At 46.5% G+C, this 20,865-nt stretch overlaps 1 protein-coding gene across 1 annotated transcript in view; it reads right to left on the minus strand.

The window, feature by feature from the left end:
* Positions 1–9,312: 9,312 nt before the first annotated feature.
* The window catches only part of LOC134948145 (carboxyl-terminal PDZ ligand of neuronal nitric oxide synthase protein-like), a 257,545-nt gene continuing 245,992 nt past the window's right edge, over positions 9,313–20,865 (minus strand). The window contains exons 9-11 of the mRNA XM_063935957.1: positions 17,813–17,978; positions 17,373–17,643; positions 9,313–14,676 (exon numbers count right to left, since the gene is read on the minus strand). Coding sequence (XP_063792027.1) covers positions 14,124–14,676; positions 17,373–17,643; positions 17,813–17,978 — 990 coding nt within the window. The 3' untranslated portion in view covers positions 9,313–14,123. The remainder of the gene's footprint in view (positions 14,677–17,372; positions 17,644–17,812; positions 17,979–20,865) is intronic.

Raw genomic sequence — 20,865 nt, forward strand, 5'->3', positions numbered from 1 at the left:
TTAAATATTTCAATAAAGGGAAACAATGAACCGCTGTATTTTCATGAGCTGGACGTGAACATCAGAATATTTTTAGACAATTAATCTTACCCAATCATCAGCCGTGCTGACACTATTAACATAATAAGACCCCTCACCACCCTTTCTGGTAGATGCACGGCCTCTATTGTAGTGGTGGAGTATACTATGCCTCCGTATCTCTTAGCTCTCTTGCAGCCACCCTGCAGTGTGGCTCCAGCATGTCTGCTAAAGCAAAATAGCGACTCAATGGGAAGCCTGCGGCCCGCATGCAGACACAGCAGCCAGGAGGCATATTACAGTACACAAGCAAAGGCATGTTTGCACAAAAGTATCAGCGTGAGCGACCCCACCTGGTGACAATTAAAGACTGTACAACGGATATAAAAAAACGTGCATACATAAAAAGTTAACACGATACAATAGGGAAAGCATTCCAGTAACATATAAACAATACAGAGGGCATTCTAGTAACTCAAATACAATGCACCGATATTTCCGGAGTTCAACGTTTATCGTGGTGGCACTGCACACGAGCCAAGGTACCTTAGCGGTGTTGCTTGCAGTTTGGGTTTATTCACAAAGTCATAGACAGTCAGGGGCCGTGCTCTAACGGATGCATTGGGAATCAGGCCTTCAGTGCTGTCTGTTATACAATGGCCCTCATTCCGAGTCGTTCGCTCGGTATTTTTCATCGCATCGCAGTGAAATTCCGCTTAGTGCGCATGCGCAATATTCGCACTGCGACTGCGCCAAGTATCTTTGCTATGAAGAAAGTATTTTTACTCACGGCTTTTTCATCGCTCCGGCGATCGTAATGTGATTGACAGGAAATGGGTGTTACTGGGCGGAAACAGGCCGTTTTATGGGAGTGTGGCTGAAAACGCTACCGTTTCCGGAAAAAACGCAGGAGTGGCCGGAGAAACGGGGGAGTGGTTGGGCGAACGCTGGGTGTGTTTGTGACGTCAAACCAGGAACGACAAGCACTGAACTGATCGCACAGGCAGAGTAAGTCTGGAGCTACTCTAAAACTGCTAAGTAGTTTGTGAGCGCAATATTGCGAATACATCGGTCGCAATTTTAAGATGCTAAGATACACTCCCAGTAGGCGGCGGCTTAGCGTGTGTAACTCTGCTAAATTCGCCTTGCGACCGATCAACTCGGAATGAGGGCCAATGTTTCCGTCCTGGCTCTGAGCGGTCTCCCGCTACTGTATTTAGTATACATTCAGCAACAATGTGCTACATATTACATATCAGAAATAGTAATACATACATTAGAGGAATAGATGCAGTTAAAAAAAATAAAATAAAAATAAATTATATATATATATATATATATATAATACATACATATATATATATATATATATATATATATACATACACACACACACATATATATATATATATATATATATATATATATATATATATTTATTTATTTTTTTACCTTTCCCAGTCCCTAATTCCCATCTGGAAAAGGGATGTCACCCTGTCTATACTCTAGGATCTCGTTAACGCCTGAGCAGCACATTACACTGTAAATAAAATGTTCTGTTACGGGCTCGCTGCCATCATCGCATTTGTACTTAGCGACACATTTAATAATTTAGAACGCAGCGGCCTGCTTCTCTGGGTTATTGCGCGCTTACAGTACTCCAGTCACATGTGCAAACCAGCCCTAATTGAATGTTAATACCATTCTAATGCTACATGAAGCTGCTAATTAAACTATTTCATGTAGATGCATTAAACGGAGATGGCGGGAGATTAGTCTCAGCTGTTAGGGATACAGCTACTGGTTACAGATGAGAAAATATAATACATCTCTCCAAGTGAGAGCGGCCTGGTGTAAAGGTTTCTAGATTAGGTGGTTCTGGGTAATTGGGAAACTCCACGTATTACCATTAACCACTTATTTCATGGTGCACAGAAACTTTCAGCCTGACTTTCCCGCACACTACCCCTGCAGCGTCAATGTTGCATAATCATTATGGTTTCACAGGGCAACGAGGCGAAACGCAGAGTCTGGCAATACTGATAAATGTTTGTTGACAGTAAAATGATAGGTTACGTCTCCATCTGAAAACTGCATTGCCATCTCAGTGGTTTCTCGGAAAGGCTTCAGTACTGATAGGAATTCTGATGGCCTGGGTACATATAATCTCCAACCTAAATCTTTAAACTGAAATTCATACACATTGGTAGAATGAATCTGCGCCAGGCTGGCGTCTCGCTTCATCTGCCTTTCTTGTGCCTGCAACATAAAACGCTAATAGACGCTCTGGGACATTATAATCCTATTAGTGTACACGAGCCCATTGAGTGAAGGGGACCTGAGTGCACCCGTCTAGGTTATCAGACCTGAGCGCGTAATATTATAGAGGACGTTGCTAATCTGGCGCTAAACCCATCATATGATATTCACATAAGGTTTCAATGCCAAAAAGCAATTGGTGCAATAACGGTGCAAAAGTTTAATAGGGAAAGGGCGGTATTCAAATGATTTATCACACCCAATTTCCTTTCTACAGTGATCCCCGTTACCGTGCACATCGCGCCCATATTAATCAGGTTTAGCTGCGCAATGGATTGGGTGTCCCCGCTACCGCAGAGGTAGCGAGCTGAAATTATTATACCATGCCCGTCAACAGAACCAGAACAGGTGTGGAAGGGAGTGAAAAGAATTGAATACCGCCCTACAGTATGTCTTTATTTGAATAATCCTGGAGGGGATCTTCTGGGAAACGCAGTACCCCCGGCAGCCAATGAGCCGACTCGATGCAGTGTTTTTGAGAAGTTCAAGTGAAAATCATATAAATGCACCAAAAGACAGTTGGTGATATGCTCATCTGTGCACCTCATTACTGGAACCTCAGTAGATATATGTGAACCTCTTATTCAGTTCCCTCGTCGAAATGGACTGATAGAACACAGATAAAAGCAGGACAACAGTGTAATATGAGAAACACAGGTTTATTTTGCCAAAAGAACACAAGATAAACCAAAACGGTCTACAGACTGGCTGAAGATGCTGACCTTCAGGGGTTGAAGGGTGGTTGGTGTAGCAGTAGGATCGGTCAGTGATGCTGGCCTTCATGGGGGCGGGGATTCAGGGCAGTAAGAACAAGTGATCCTGACCCTAGGGAATGATGCAATACGCTTAGTCAATGATGCTGGCCATCAGGTGAGGAACGGTGGTGCAGTAAGATCGTCCAGTGATCCTGACCCTCGAGAGGAGAGCAGTAGGATTGGCAGGTTGTGCTGGCCCTCAGGAGGGGTGCAATAGCATTGGCCAGTGCTTCTGTCTCTCACGAGGGGAGCAGTAGGATGGGCCGATGATTCTGGACAGTTGGAAGCACTAGGACTGGGCGGTGATCTTGGCCCTCCAGGTGGAAGCAGTAGGAATGGCCAGCAATCTTGCCCTCTAAGGTGGGAGCAGTAGAAATGACTGATCTTGGCCTCCCAGGTGAGAGCGGTAAAAATGGCCGGTGATCTTGGCCCTCCAAGTGGGAGCAGTAGAAACGGCCAGTGATCTTGGCCCTCCAGGTGGGAGCAGTAGAAGCGGCCAGTGATCTTGGCCCTCCAGGTGGGAGCAGTAGAAATAGCCAGTGATCTTGGCCCTCCAGGTGGGAGCAGTAGAAATGGCCAGTGATCTTGGCCCCCCCCAGGTGGGAGCAGTAGAAATGGCCAGTGATCTTGGCCCCCCAGGTGGGAGCAGTAGAAATGGCCACTGATCTTGGGCGGTGGGAGCAGAAGGAATGGCCGGAGATCTTGGCCCTACAGGTGGTAGCAGTAGGAATGGCTGGTAATGTTGGCCCTTGGGGTGGGGGTGGGAAGAGAAGTAGGACTGATCGTTCTACAGCATAATAGAAGCACTACAACAAATGTGTAACCACAATTCAAGAAATCTCCTGTATTTCCCTTGTTAGTTAGAAGTGACGGAGATTTAGTGTTTGAGAATCACTAATTCCACATTACAATGACCCGAGGGGAGAGGACAAGGCATGTGTGTTAATGTAGCTCAGACTTTCAGTTATCACCTCTGCTGGCGATCCATCCAGCTCTCTAACACCCCACAGGAGAAGATCATTACATTTCCCAACGTCTGATGAGACATTTTACACATTACAAGGTGACCTTTATCCTGACAAGAAGCAGGTCAGGAGGTGGTGGGGTGGGGTATAAGACACTGATAGAAGAGGACGCGTGTCATGGCGTGAGGAGGAGAATGAAATCCACTTTCAGTAAATGAACGTCTCATAGATGAGATATAACGGAATGGCTGTAATGTAATCAGATTGCTGCAATAAGGTTCTTATAGTAAGTGCCCCCAGGAACAACACAGGTCCTGTATCTGCTGAGGACATACCACATATAATACTGTGATAGGCACTTCAGGAAATCTCTTCCCACTATAGGCAAAGTAAGATAGTGGCTCTCTAGGAAGCACAGGCTGACTGATATTCCTGCCATGCCTGATGCTGAATTTCCAGAGATTACCAGGGTTTTCAGACCATCAAATGTCCGCTATAATGCTGTGCGTTTCCAAGCCTGCTGGGAACACACTATAAGATAGGTCGTCCGATTCAGTGGATCGGACCAACATATCGGACACGTCCTCTAGTGTGTACCCACTATGTCGATGATGATGTGCGCTCCCGAGCATTGCCATCAACATTCTCAGTCGGCCGTACATGCAATACCATCAGGGAGGTGTCTGATTGGCTCCAAATTTATTCTGCAGCAGGACAACGACCCCAAACATACAGCCAATGTCACAAAGAACTATTTTCAGAGCAAAGAAGAACAAGGAGTCCTGGAAGTGATGATATGGCCCCCACAGAGCCCTGATCTCATCATCATCGAGTCTGGGATTACATGAATGGACAGAAGGATTTAAGCAAGCCTACATCCACAGAAGATCTGTGGTTGGTTCTCCAAGATGTTCGGAAAAAACTCCCTGCAGAGTTCCTTCAAAAACTACGTGCAAGTGTATCTATAAGTGGTGCTGCTGTTCTGAATGCAAAGGGTGGTCACACCAAATATGGGTTTGATTTAGATTTATCTGCTGATAATTCACTTTGCATTTTGTTAGTTGATAAAAATAAACTATTAACACTTCTATTTTTGAAAGCATTCTTACTTTTACGCATTTATTTATTTTTAACACCCGCCTAAAACTTTTGCACAGTATTGTGTATGTAGATCTCTATATATCTATACTTGGAGTGAGTGGATCCTGCCTTTAGAGCATTGCAGTTTCCCGGTCAGAAGATGGGGGCTTCCTAAAACGCCTGGGTGACAAGTCTACCCCTGTGGGTGCATACTTAGCTCATAATACAGAGTAAAGGCAGTTTTAGTTCTATTATTAATTATCCAGAACACACACACACACCCATATCCGTCCCAGCACTAACCACACAATACAGCCCTCTCCATCTGCACATGATATAACCGATTCAGGCGCTACACTCGGACTTTATGCTTATTACCAATAAACTGAATAATATACACGGCCACGGGAGTAAGAAGTTAAGAGACATTTATTTCATAGAAAAAAAAATCACTATGCAACATGTTCATTATTCACCAATTAAATCTCTATAATAATAGACTACATAAAGCAATCAGACAGCAATTTGATTTATTCACAGTAACAGTAGGTGTTCTGTACAAATACTACGCTGCAAGCGAAGGGGCCAGTGTTTATGTCAAGATACATTTGCACAGTTGGAGTGGTCTTTATTGCAACATTCAGCTCGACTTTCCCGCTCACTAGGTTAATGTCACATTTTCCAACAGCTGTAAATTAAATGATGTGACATCCTAGGAGATAGGAGAGCCCTCAACGAAGCCTACTCCCCCTGCGTCATTCATGGATGGAAAATTGGCATTTTCCTTTTGCACAGGGTGTGATCTAATGGGGCGAGAAAACAGATCTTTGCATTATTGAATATGCAATAGACGGCGCTGTCCCTAGAGGCAAGGGTGTCTCCCGCAGCAAGCGATATGTCCGATACCATTACCAAAATATCTGTGCAGGTCACTTCTTACCAGAGGACACGGCAACTAACTGGTAAATGATAATTAGGGTATTATGTTCTCAGTAGTAGTAACAGCTGTTTTAAATAATGTGCAAAATGAAAAACCTCGAAAAACTCGCTTGCAATTTTCCCCAGGAATTTATTTTAGTGTCTTTAATATATTACAAAATAGTGTTTTTCACTCTACAATAGTGAATAAATTTACTGTACTCTAGGGTCAAAGGGGTAAATTTACTAAGATGGCAGTTCTATTTAAGATGGGTTGTTGCCCGTAGCAACCAGATTCTATTTCTCATTTATGTAGCAACATCTAGAAGATAATACCTGGAATCTGACTGGTTGCTATGGGCAACATCCAATCTTAAATAGAACTCCCATCTTAGTAAATTTACCCCACTGTCTTTCTAAAACAGCCTTGCACATCGGTCAGTCTCGCTGCTGTATCTAGTCTATTCACGGACCTGCTGCTGACTCTCTGATCTGTCAGCTAATTAGTAACACAGCAACCTACAGTGTCTCTACAAGATCCTAGTGCAGCAGTCAGTCTCCCCTACAGATAGCCCCGTAGCAGCAAACTCTAGGCTTAGATACAATGACCTACTTAGTGACAACTGCGCCACCTACTGATGTGAAGTGCTGCAGCTTCACCACGTTTCAGCAGTCAAATATCAAGGGCCTAATTCAGTAAGGATTGCAAATTCTGCTAATTAGAAAACCTGAATTAGGCTCTAAGTACGAAGACTTTAAAAAAAAACCTACAAAATAAAAATAATAATAATATAGTTCTATCCTCTAAGTTTGAACTGCGCACCGGTTAGCGAGAAACAGGGACGGGGCGCTGTTCCTCTATATAATTCAGCGGCTGACTTCCCTTATATCCTTCATTGCTATCAATCACCCCTAATAAGTGCTACGGAAGGACATGTGGCCACTGATCACTGGGCATGTGTGCTGGATATGTATATACTGTATATAGACAAATTACCCCCCACACCTAAGTGTCACTTGTCCCTAAACAGGAAGGAATAGATTGTAAGCTCTTGTGTGCAGGGATCGCACTCCTTTTGTATTACAAAATGTATATGGTGACATAACTATAGGTGCTACTTATATTGATATAGAAAAAGCTATACAATACTAATATATATTATATATGTATATATACTCTATCCTTCACTCCACCCCCCACATTCATGTTCTCTCTCCATCCTATCACTTTTGCCTCCTCTTCTCTAATATCAGACCCTTTCTTACCCTGGGCACAAATAAATCTCTGATTCACGCCCTTGTCATCTCCCACCTGGACTATTGCAACCTCTTACGCTCTGCTCTTCCTCTCCCCTCAGTGCTGCTGCCTCTCCTACAGTATCTTACTATCTCGCCGTCGCTGACTCACCCTCTCTCCTCTCTTTCAGCTCCCTCACTGGCTCCACTTTCCCTGCAGAATCCAGGTTAGGTTCTTCAAGGCTTTCAATCACCCAGGGCCGTCTTTTCGTATGGGCTCAATGGGCTCTTGCCCAAGGGCCCCAGGAGAATAAGGGTCTCCTCTTTCCAGGGGTACCAGATTTATGAAAATCGGCCCTGGGGAACCAGAGATATCCGACTTGAAAGCAGTGGTCCCTATCCAAGCCTGTTAATTGCTCTTCCCAGCCAGATATCTAGGTTTCTGTCTGACTAGAGTTTTTCTGAGGGTATAATCCTAAAGCTGGGACTCTCCCCTTTTGGTGGACACTGGCAGCTTGTCTCTACTATGCCCAGAACCAGAGATATCAGCCTTTCAGCACCTGGTCCCTGCTCCAGCTCCACACGCCTGGTATGCAGTTTTAGATTTTCGTTGGTGAATTGCTCTGGCTCCTGAACTCTGATCCCCAAGAACCCAGAACCTCCTGAAAGATGAGACTCTCTAGTATTTTTATCCCATTCAAAGCTAAGAAATATATTTTCAGGAACTTGAGATATCTGCTGTCAAGCAAGCTGCCCTCCCACCGGAAAATGATAAATATTAAGCCCACTCCACTATACACCCTCCCCTACGTATTAAACACCCCCTACCACTCTGGAAGTCATGTACCAGGGCTTTTTCATTCAGCCCAATGCCCCCTCTACAGTTTAGCCTCATCTGTGCAGTAAAGGAGTAATAAGCAGAAATTACTGCTCCAGGTCCTACATGCTGAGCGGAAGATAGAACACCCCCTACCGCCCGCCGGACATCAAAGCTGCCGCTGATAGCACCCCCCACCCCTACCGCTGGAGGATGGGTAGGGGGCCCAGTGCATTGCTGTGCCCAGGGGCCTACACTGCTTTTAAGACGGCCCTGCAATCACCCCCTCCCTACAAGTCCCAGGCCACACTCCCTCTCCGCTCTTCCTCTGACTGCCGCCTCTCCGACACGCTCATCACCTCATCCCACTCCCGTATCCATTCCTTTCCTGCGCTGCCACGCTCCTCTGTTCTATAGAACACGCTCTGAAACCGCACCTGTTCCTGTCCTCCAACCTTATAACACCTCCCACTACCCGATACTGTAATCTCCCCGGTGCAGGGCCCTCCACCCACTTCATTCTCACCCCGCACTATCCTTGTACTACCTGAGGTAATCCTACATTATGCTAAATGTAATGAACAAGTATATTATTAATGGTTGCCCTAAACGGGTGTGGTAAGGTCAACCACACTTCGGTCGACCACTATTGGTCTACATGAGTTTTTTCACTTTTTTTGGTGTTGTTTTCTCTGTACAGTGACCAGGAACCCCAATTAGTGCACCGTGTCCCCTCACCATGCTTCGGGCAAGGTGCCTCGCTCCACTACTGCTGCGCTCAGCACAGGTTACTGTTCCCAATTGTAGTCCACGTGGATCGTAAAGTTTAAAAAAGTAAAAAAAAAGAAAGAAAAAAGAAAAGAAAAAAAGGTGAAAAACGTATGTCGACCTAGAGTCTCTGTCGACCAATAGTGGTCGACCTAGAGACCGGATACCGCCCTAAACACAGCTATCTCTGTATGTACGTATAGCACGATGTGTGTTTTTGGGCTGTAGTATTATCAGTTCTGCGAGCTCTTTCCCGGTATACAGCACATAAATATATGTTGTCAGTAGTGTTGATATAAGGTGTATATAGATTTTGGGGTAGGATAAGCCCCACAGAACGCAGGACAACATACTAAGGGCAATGGTACTCCCTCCCCACATATCAATACACCTCTGCATTGTTACTGCAGCCCCCCCCCCCCCCCCCCTTTGTCTATACACCCCACCACTGTCACTGTGGCCAAAAGTTTTAAGAATGACAGAAATAATAATTTTTACACAGTCTGCTGCCTCAGTTTTTATGATGGCAATTTGCACATACTCCAGAATGTCATGAAAAGTGATCACATTAATTGCAATTAATAGCAAAGCCCCTCTCTGCCATGACAATGAACTTGGGGCCTAATTCAGACCTGATCGCTGCTGTGTGTTTTTGTCTAAACTGTGCATGCGCCGCAGCATGCCAGACGGCCCTCTCAGCCCTGTGATCGCCTCTGCCTGATAGGCAGAGGCAGTCGCTGGAAGGGCCGGTGGCATATGACCGTGCAGGGGGCGGGCCGCGGTGGCTGCAAGAAGGCTTCAGGGCGCTCAAGAACGTCCGGCAAGTGCCAGGACCATCTTCTAAAGTTGTTTCAGCTGCGGGATCGGGCCACCACCAGTGCAGAGCTTGCTCAGGAATGGCAGCAGGCAGGTGTGGGTGCATCTGCACGCACAGTGAGGCGAAGACTTTTGGAGGATGGCCTGGTGTCAATAAGGGCAGCAAAGAAGCCCCTTCTCTCCAGGAAAAGCATCTGGGACAGATATTCTACAAAAGGTACACGGATTGGACTGCTGAGGTCTGGGGTAAAGTCATTTTCTCTGATGAATCCCCTTTCAGATTGTCTGGGGCATCTGGAAATACGCTGGTCTGGAAAGGTGAGCGCTACCATCAGTCATGTGTCATGCCAACAGTAAAGCATACTGAGACCATTCATGTGTGAGGTGGCTTCTCAGCTAAGGCCAAGGGAGTGGGCTCACTCACAATTTTGCCCACGAACACAGCCATGAATAAAGAATGGGACCAAAACATCCTCTAAGAGCAACTTCTCCCAACCATCCAAGAACAGTTTGGTGAGGAACAGTGCCTTATCCAGCATGACGGAGCACCTTGCCATAAGACAAAAGTGATAACTAAGTGGCTCGGGGAACAAAACATCAAAATGTTGGGTCCATGGCCAGGAAACCCCATTAATCCCATTGAGAACTTGTGGTCAATCCTCAAGAGGTAGGTGGACAAACAAATACCCACAAATTCTGACATAGTCCAAGAGTTGATTAGCCCAGAAGTTGATTGACAGCATGCCAGGGTGAATTGCAGAGGTCTTGAAAAAGAAGGGTCAATACTGCAAATATTGACTCTCTGCATAAACGTAACGTAATGGTCAATAAAAGCTTTGACATTTATGAAATGCTTGCAGTATTACTTCAGTATACCATAGTAACATCTGACAAAAAGATCTAAAAACACTGAAGCAGTAAACTTTGTGAAAACCAATACTTGTGTCAATCTCAAAACTTTTGGCCATGGCTGTATACACCCCACCACCGTGACGTACCTTCCGTGTCTATACACTCCACCACCGTCACTGTACCGCCGTGTCCATACATCCCATAATGGTCACTGTATTGGGCGGCATCGTCCTGGGAGAAATCTCAGATTTAAAGACGTTTTATTTAGAATGATGTTTTCTGCCATCATATAGGAGACACTGTATATTTCAGTATTTGAATAGTTCCTCAAGAGGAGAAAACAGTCATTGCTTAGTGATAAGCTAATGGGTAATGGGCCTGATATACCCCCGTCCAGTAATCTGTTTAAATATCACTCTCTCTCATCTACACTTACCATGTCCATCAATCACGTACAAATCCATCTACTAATCTTCTGCTCTATGTATCGTGTACATCCAACTATCCTGTGCCAAACGTTCAGCTTCCAATAACTAACCATCCTAGCCAATGTACAGCTACCGAAGACTAACCGTCTCATCCAACATTCAGCTATGAAGGACTAAGCATCAGACCAAAGTTTAAGCTACCAAGGACAAAGCCTCCGGCCCAATTTACAGCTAACGAAGACTAAGCATCCCACCCAACATTCAGCTATTGTGGACTAAGCATCAGACCAAAGTTTCAGCTACCAAGGATTATGCCTCCCGCCCAACGTACAGCTACCAAGGACTAAGCCTCCCACCAATGTACCTGAGGATTAAGCCTCCCACCCAGTGTACAGCTACCAAGGACTAAGCCTCCCGCCCATCAAACCAGAGGACTAAGCCTCCTATTCAACATACAGCTACCGAGGACTAAGCCTCCTGCCAACGTACAGCTACCGAGGACTAAACCTCCTGCCCAATGTACAGCTACCAAGAACTAAGCTCCCACCAATGTACCTGTGGACTAAGTCTCCCACCCAACGTACAGTTACCAAGGATTAAGCCTCCCGCCCAACGTACCTGAGGACTAAGCCTCCCACTAAAACGTACAGCTACCAAGGACTAAGACTCCCACCCAAAGTACCTGAGGACTAAGCCTCCCACCCAACGTACAGCTACCGAGAACTAAGCCTCCCGCCAAACGTACAGCTACCAAGGACTAAACGTCCTGCTACCAAGGACTAAGACTCCCACCCAACGTACCTGAGGACTAAGCCTTGTAGAAGATGAACGCATTATTACTTTCTACAAAATGGATTTACGTTCCCTACTCACAAGAAGCGACTGTGTCCCGACTGCCAGATTCTGCTGAATGGAGGTGCGCTCATACATTGCTTTAGAGTAAACAAAATAAATTTCACACATTGCTATTCAGATTTTCCCCGTTTCATGTAATGCGATAAGAAAAATACTCTTTCCAAAGATAGCGGAAAATCTTCATGGTTTGACAATGAAAATGAGTTGCTGATAAGGGCTGGTAAAGGGTAAAACAACATCCCGTTTTGCAGATGAGTTGCTGAGCAGAGTAATTGCTCTCCCGCCAAGCCGTGGGTACCGCCATTATTCCTGGCTTAGGCTACAGTAATGATCTATTTTATGGTATTTCGGCCATTAGCGGGCAGTTTACTCTGCTGCAGCCCTAAAGTCTCCTCAGATTTATTTGCAATGAAAATGAATAGTGAGAGTGACGGTGACATGAAAAATAGTCTTATCTGTAGCTAAAATAGATGTATAAAAATAAATGGGGAGACGAATGAATGTGCGGATTTCATATTAAATTCTATGCAAAAATATATAAAATGGTCTTCACGCCATATTTTTAGGTGTAAACGAGTCATTATTTTAGGATGGAGATATTTTGTACTAATATTGCACAAGAATCGCTATCTACAGTCATCCATCCTACGTAATATCCTCTAATATTTATGCGTAATATTTCTACAGCACAGTAAAAAAAGCAGAGAACGTCCGCTTACTACGTAGAAGCGTCTTACTCCGCCACGCTATACATGGGAAACGCGACGGCATTCTGCCATTGCCTTCAGTAAAGTGGTATAAAATAGTACGGAACTTATATTCCTGATAATTACTAGCCTGGCAGTACGGGGGGGAGGAGGAATCCTATCTAACCCCCCCCCCCCCCCCCCCCATGCATTGCCAGAGCCAATCAGCAATGACACCCCCTCGTTCAGCGCAAAGCAGTCAGCAGCGGGCGTTATTTCCAGCCGGCTGTAACCCAGGGATGATACAGCTATATTCCCTGACAACAGACCATCTATACTAGTGAGGACATGTGGTTATTTCCAAGCAGCATTTGCTAAATGACAGATGAGGTGTAATATATTGGAGCCATGAGGTCTTATTATACGAGTTGTGGGACGCTGCGTATAAAAGTCTGTTACAGCGCTAATGAATCACTGGATCTGCTGTGACCACTCATACTGATGCACTTAATGTCAAGTTTGGCCAATATCCGTACAGTACTCCGCAACATTCGGCATAAGTCGAAGCTGAAATAAGACTGTAGAACAGAGAATGTCCTTCCTTAACTGATCTAGTGGGAGTCCCTGTTCCCACCAAAGTCCTTCGGTTCACATAGGGTGCATCGACTTTAATCAGGTTGTCTGTGTGTCCTCCCAAACAGCAGTTCCCATTATAAAAAAAATCTCCTACTTGGTCGCAGTGTATATATGGATCTGCAATTTTATGTTAATGAGTGTATCAACCATACTCCTGGTGTGCAGCCGTGCGTCTGAATGTACAAGAACTGAGGCAGCCACTTTGCGTCTTTAGATGCCACCATCGGTCGCACCCCCTGAAACTTGCCCTATAGAAAGTCCAGAATTTCCGCCTGACTGTGGTCTCCAATGCAAGTAAAATGATGCTGCCGGGCACAGCAACGGTTGTGCTTCTTCCGTCAGCAGATCAGATTTGATCTTTTAAACTAAATAACATGTTGCCGTAACTGCAAACCGTACTTTGCACCATACACAAATGGCTCACTTTCTTTCCTATCGTTCTATTCGCGCTCTCTCCCAAATGGCTCTGAAAATATAACCTCTGATGTGTTTTTTCAAATATTAGCTTAAGATGCGGGGAAAAAACAAAAGAAATCACAATAAGTAGCCACACTGTTACGACAAAGCAATAACATGTAGGCGACTCCCAAATAGAAAAAATATAATTTTGTAGCAAATGATTTCTAAAGATTTATCCCGAGGTGGTAAAATATAGACAGAAGTCCCATTAAACGTGATCAATTTACAATGTAGGTAAAAAGATGGGACTTTACTGGTTCCGCCCACTTTAACATAAGCAGCTGTGAAAGGTAAGTTGGCAACTGCTTGAGCGTTGGGCCGCAACCCACTTGCTAGATCCACCATGCTTGCTGGGCGTAATGCGAACGCGTCGCCATTATGGATTTCCAAAATGCATGAACGTCATCTTCATCTATTAAGATTACAGCGGGGTCTTCTGAGGGGAAAGTGTCACTTAACTCCTGTGGGAAAAAAAATAATTGTTGGCTTCTATAACAGGCCAATCACCCAAGTTGTCAGTTGCCGTTCTTAATGAGCCGCCATTGCTTATGAACCACCACGTGATCATCAGAGTCCATGTCTGGAAATTCGTCTTCGGAGAAGCTGATGTGTAAGCAGGTGTCATTTGCGGTGGAAAACGGCAACGTGTTTTCCACGCTCAGTGACTTCACCAACCCGTTGCAAGCTGGCGTTTCCGGCACGATGGTCGGTGTGTCCTCTAAGTTGTCGTAACTGCTAGTGATGGAATGGAAGGTTCCGTTCTCTTCTATGGACCCATGGTGGAATGACATACGAGACCTCTCCCTTATCGGGGAAAGTTCTCCATTCTCAAAACCCGGGAAGTAAGAGTTTTTGTAGGACGGACTGGTGTCCTCTGAGTCGAACCCGGCGGGTGTTATTGAGCAAGACGTGATTGTGGTGAAGCTGGTCAGGTTGACACTGGTTGGAGTTGTGTGGCTCACACTCTCGGTTGACCTGGACTCGGTAATTTGCCCCGGCAGTATCTTTGAAGACCTCTTTCTGATTATAGGAGGTGGTGGGACCAGTTTTGGAATAGAATGTAGAAGCCTTGATAAAAGAGAAGCAAAGATACAAGTTAAGAGTACTCAAAGCAAAATCACCTCCAACTTTGCCGCTGGCTCCACACGACCCACTGTGGAGAGATAAAGGGGCGGATTCTGAAGCGCAATCTGCTGTGAAAGCTTTAACTTTTTTTGGGCAGTGTCCGTGACTATGTGCTACTGCCGGTATCAGCCCTTCCCCCGGTATACAGCCGTGTGCCTGTGACTGTGAGCTAATGCCGTTATCAGCCCTTCCCCTGGTATACAGCAGTGTGCCTGTGACTGTGTGCTAATGCCGGTATCAGCCCTTCCCCCGGTGTACAGCCGTGTGCCTGTGACTGTGTGCTACTGCCGGTATCAGCCCTTCCCCCTGTGTACAGCTGTGCGTCTGTGACTGTGTGCTACTGCCGGTATTAGTCCTTCCACCTGTGTACAGCTGTGTGTCTGTGACTGTGTGCTAATGCCGGTATCAGCCCTTCCCCCGGTGTACAGCCATGTGCCTGTGACTGTGTGCTACTACCGGTATCAGCCCTTTCCCGGTATACAGCCGTGTGACTGTGTGCTACTGCTGGTATCAGCCCTTCCCCCGGTGTACAGCCGTGTGCCTGTGACTGTGTGCTAATTCCGGTATCAGCCCTTTCCCCGGTGTACAGCCGTGTGTCTGTGACTGTGTGCTAATGCCGGTATCAGTCCTTCCCCCGGTGTACAGCCGTGCGTCTGTGACTGTGTGCTAATGCCGGTATCAGCCCTTCCCGGTGTACAGCCGTGTGCCTATGACTGTGTGCTAATGCTGGTATCAGCCCTTCCCCGGTATACAGCCGTGCAGCTGACTGTGCAGGGACTGAGACATCCCCTTTGTGCAGCTTTCGACACAACCATCCCAATTGGTGCCTTTTTGGACGCCACTATTAGTCGCACCTCCGACTTTTTCGCTACTTAGACGAATGCGCAGCTGAAAACCACCATGCGTGAATATCGCCATTGCGCCCAATAATTAAATTCTGGTAAGAATGTAGAATGATCTTTTAGGGGATGATCAGGAAAATTAAGAACTACGTAAACTTCTTGTTGTAAGAAAGCAGCGCCAACGTGCTCTGCTCTTCTTGAACGTATGTCCTGCCATTATCACAGGCAGTGCACCAATCGCAAACCTGTCTCCGTGACCTGACGCTATCACTGTACACCTTTACTAGTTGGTGAGGAGTTTCAGCTGCTGATGGGCCCTATAGACGAAGAGATCTGATGACACTACGCACCTCAATGTGAGGCCATGTGTCCGCCACCCCCGCCATCTTACACCTGATGAAGGCACAGTATGACTGATATGAGGCGCAGTAAGCATGAGAGATCTTGTTACGTGACTTAATAAACCACCCTCGTAGTGAAGGGGGTCAGTGAGAATGTTGGGTTTTATTAAGAGAGTGAAGGAATTAATGCTTTTAATGGGGTTCATTTTGACGAGACTGAGGGTGGTAATAAATATGAATTCATCCATGAAATAATAATGCAGATAAGGAGGCTAGTGATTGTAAAGGGTTTGATAATGTGGCGTTGTTAGGATTATGCTGAGGTGTCAGTCATTTTTCTTTGAACTCCAGGACGTCACTCATTTCCCACTCCCTATTTCCGGGGACCACCATATTCTTTCCCTTGACCTTCCCCTCCGTCCGTCACCCCCTGCCGTCCTATGGTTACCCTCACTAAGTGCAACCTTGATGCAGACGATCCTGTCCTTTGTGCCTTCTCTCTCCCATCTCCACCCTCGCTTACCCTGACCAAGATGGCTACCTTTACTACACCAGCCTCATGCCTCGACTCTTCCACTTTAGCCGTCACCCTTGTAAAAATACACAGACAGCTGGAGGTGCGCTGTGATATAATATAGATGTGTACAGGACTAGTCTAGAAAAGGGGAGTAAAGTGGTATTGGTACTATATGTGAGGAGAGGGGTGGTAATGGTGTCTGTTGAACACCTGGACGTGAACTCAAAACAAATCTTCAGAAACAGGTCTGTCCTGTCCCCCAACTACCATCCCAAGCTCTAACACAGAGGTTCCCAAACGCGGTCCTCAAGGCATCCCAACAGTCCAGGTTTTAGGTAATTCCCTGGCTCAGCACAGATGGGTAAATCAAATTGACTAAGGTGATAATTAAGTCACCTGTGGCCAAGCATGGATACATTTAAAACCAGGACTGTCGGGGGTGCCTTGAGGACCGCGTTTGGGAACCTCTGCTCTAACATTTGGAAGTCCCCTCTAGAATTCCTGGGCAGCAGAGGAGCCTGTAGAGCACTCTACACCTGGACATCAATGCAGCCTAGTCACCCAACCAGGAGGAGACCACAGTTATTTTATTTTGCAACAGTGAAGTGTGTGAGGGGCTGGGAAATAGGCATCGGGGTAGAGGGTTGTTAGGCTGAAGATTTACCTTAGGCACCAAGAAATCTTGCACCGGCCTTCTATGGACAGATAGAGCCTTCAGCCCAAAACCTTTCACATTGTGTTTTACAGGAATATAAAATTCTTCATGGCACACGTGGTCAAATTTCTCTAAATACCAGCGACCAAAACGCACAAGCCAGTAAATAATACCACTTTGTTACTTACTTTGCGGCATTAGACACTGGTGCGATAGGACACGGAGGATGGGTGATACCACACCAACGTCCATCCTGTACAATAGCGTATCTCCTGTAAACTCACTTGTCCTCGTGTACTCTTGGGATCTCCTCTTCAGTCTTCTCCGGTAGGACCTCAGACCCTTCCACCTTCCTGCTGACCACATCCGCTCGGTTGGTCTCTTTCTCCAGGTTCAGGAGATTGAGGTAGGACTCTCCAATGTTCCCGGTAATGGCATTCTGCAGACTGGCCGGAGTAGAGGTGGACGGGAGGTTGATTTCCAGGCTGTACAGATTCTTCAAGTTTAGGGACAGAGACTGGGCGATGGCCAAGTTATGTAGAGACCTTTTATCCACTGTAAATGGCAGAGAAGGAACATTTTGAGAGAGTGACCATGCGGTGACATTATCAGGATCATTATTTTTTTATACTAAACACGTTAAGATATATACATCGCCTTTATGTCTGCATGTCCATAGTGTCAGAACACTCCTGGTAAGATACTTTACAAATGACCTGCTCACCGTTGTGGTTCGTGTCCGATCGGACCTCCAGCTCCTTCAGCTGTTTCACCAGCAGCGCGATGTGCTGTAGTAAGTCACGGTTGGTCAGTAGCAGCTGTCTGACCCGGGCCTGGGACTCAATTCGGGCCGCCGTCTCTGCTGCAAGCTGGTCCTTCAGCAGCTGCACCTGACAATCCACAAACAGCCAGTTACACAACAGTTACCAGAAACTGTCCAACTTATTTTCCCCAGTGACGCAAACGCTGGAGAGTCAAGATGAATGTAGAACAGAGAAACCAAATCTTTTATTTTCAGGGATCACTAGTTTATTTTTGTAAACAAACCAACCGTTACAGAGATAAAATATTTTTATTTTGTAATTTTCAAGAGATTTTTTCCCCCAGCATGGCATTATAAAAATGTGTCAATCAAGCAATGCCGCCAATTTCACTAATCACAACACAGATTAGAACGGTTCATACTACATCAGAAATATATGAAGAAGTTAAAACGGACGGTTTGGGCCTTTAGACATGATAGAAGCGCCACCTGGTGGCAGCATGCAGTATTTGCATCACATGCACAACCTGTTACTGTCCTAATTGCTGCATGCTTAGCAAATATAAATGTCTTGATAGTTAGTTACTGAGTGGAAATGTAACATTACACTACTTTAAAAATGCAATAGTAATATATGGAAAATGAGTCTAAGTTCTACCGTTATTCTGACTGCACTTTTACATCCAGCTCTCAGAGTCACTAAGAATGGTGGCTTTAAAAAACGGTCTTTAGTAAATATACAGTAAGGCTGATGCACGTATGTACCATGCATGAATTAGTCTGCATTGTTAAAGAGACAGGGGCTGCTAATTCCCTGCCAACCTGATGAGGTCACTCACCTGTGCTACACTCACTCAGTGTTACTGGATGATGAGGGTACTCACCTATGCTACACTCACACTCACTCCGTGTTACTGGATGATGAGGGTACTCAACTATGCTACACTCACTGTGTTACTGGATGATGCGGGCACTCACCTGTGCTACACTCACACTCACTCCGTGTTACCGGATGATGCGGGCTCTCACCTGTGCTTCACTCACTCCATGTTACTGGATGATGCGGGCACTCACCTGGGCTACACTCACTCCATGTTACTGGATGATGAGGGCCCTTACCTATGCTACACTCACTGCGTTACTGGATGATGCGTGCACTCACCTGTGCTACACTCAGTGTTACTGGATGATGAGGGCACTCACCTGTGCTACACTCACACTCACTCCGTGTTACCGGATGATGCGGGCTCTCACCTGTGCTACACTCACTCCATGTTACTGGATGATGCGGGCACTCACCTGGGCTACACTCACTCCATTTTACTGGATGATGAGGGCACTCACCTGTGCTACACTCACTGTGTTACAGGATGATGAGGGCGCTCACCTGTCCTACACCCTGTTACTGGATGATGAGGGCTCTCACCTGTGCTACACCCTGTTACTGGATGATGAGGGCTCTCACCTGTCCTACACCCTGTTACTGGATGATGAGGGCTCTCACCTGTGCTACACCCTGTTACTGGATGATGAGGGCTCTCACCTGTGCTACACTCACTCTGTTACTGGATGATGAGGGCACTCACCTGTGCTACACTCACCCTGTTACTGGATGATGAGGGCTCTCACCTGTGCTACACCCTGTTACTGGATGAGGAGGGCTCTCACCTGTGCTACACCCTGTTAATGGATGATGAGGGCACTCACCTGTCCTACACCCTGTTACTGGATGAGGAGGGCACTCACCTGTCCTACACCCTGTTACTGGATGATGAGGGTTCTCACCAGTGCTACACCCTGTTACTGGATGATGAGGACTCTCACCTGTGCTACACCCTGTTACTGGATGAGGAGGGCACTCACCTGTGCTACACCCTGTTACTGGATGAGGAGGACTCTCACCTGTGCTACACCCTGTTACTGGATGAGGAGGGCTCTCACCTGTGCTACACCCTGTTACTGGATGAGGAGGGCTCTCACCTGTGCAACACCCTGTTACTGGATGAGGAGGGCTCTCACCTGTGCTACACCCTGTTACTGGATGATGAGGGCTCTCACCTGTGCTACACCCTGTTACTGGATGATGAGGGCTCTCACCTGTGCTACACCCTGTTACTGGATGAGGAGGGCTCTCACCTGTGCTACACCCTGTTACTGGATGAGGAGGGCTCTCACCTGTGCTACACCCTGTTACTGGATGATGAGGGCTCTCACCTGTCCTACACCCTGTTACTGGATGATGAGGGCTCTCACCTGTGCTACACCCTGTTACTGGATGAGGAGGGCTCTCACCTGTGCTACACTCACTGTGTTACTGGATGAGGAGGGCTCTCACCTGTGTTACACCCTGTTACTGGATGATGAGGGCTCTCACCTGTGCTACACCCTGTTACTGGATGAGGAGGACTCTCACCTGTCCTACACTCTGTTACTGAATGAGGAGGGCTCTCACCTGTGCTACACCCTGTTACTGAATGAGGAGGGCTCTCACCTGTGCTACACCCTGTTACTGGATGATGAGGGCTCTCACCTGTGCTACACCCTGTTACTGGATGAGGAGGGCTCTCACCTGTCCTACACCCTGTTACTGGATGAGGAGGGCTCTCACCTGTCCTACACCCTGTTACTGGATGAGGAGGGCTCTCACCTGTGCTACACCCTGTTACTGAATGAGGAGGGCACTCACCTGTGCTACACCCTGTTACTGGATGATGAGGGCTCTCACCTGTCCTACACCCTGTTACTGGATGAGGAGGGCTCTCACCTGTGCTACACCCTGTTACTGGATGATGAGGGCTCTCACCTGTGCTACACCCTGTTACTGGATGATGAGGGCTCTCACCTGTGCTACACCCTGTTACTGGATGAGGAGGGCTCTCACCTGTCCTACACCCTGTTACTGGATGATAAGGGCTCTCACCTGTGCTACACCCTGTTACTGGATGATGAGGACTCTCACCTGTGCTACACCCTGTTACTGGATGAGGGCTCTCACCTTTGCTACACCCTGTTAC

This window comes from Pseudophryne corroboree, chromosome 8 (assembly GCF_028390025.1).
Source record: "Pseudophryne corroboree isolate aPseCor3 chromosome 8, aPseCor3.hap2, whole genome shotgun sequence".
Classification (NCBI taxonomy): Eukaryota; Metazoa; Chordata; class Amphibia; order Anura; family Myobatrachidae; genus Pseudophryne; species Pseudophryne corroboree.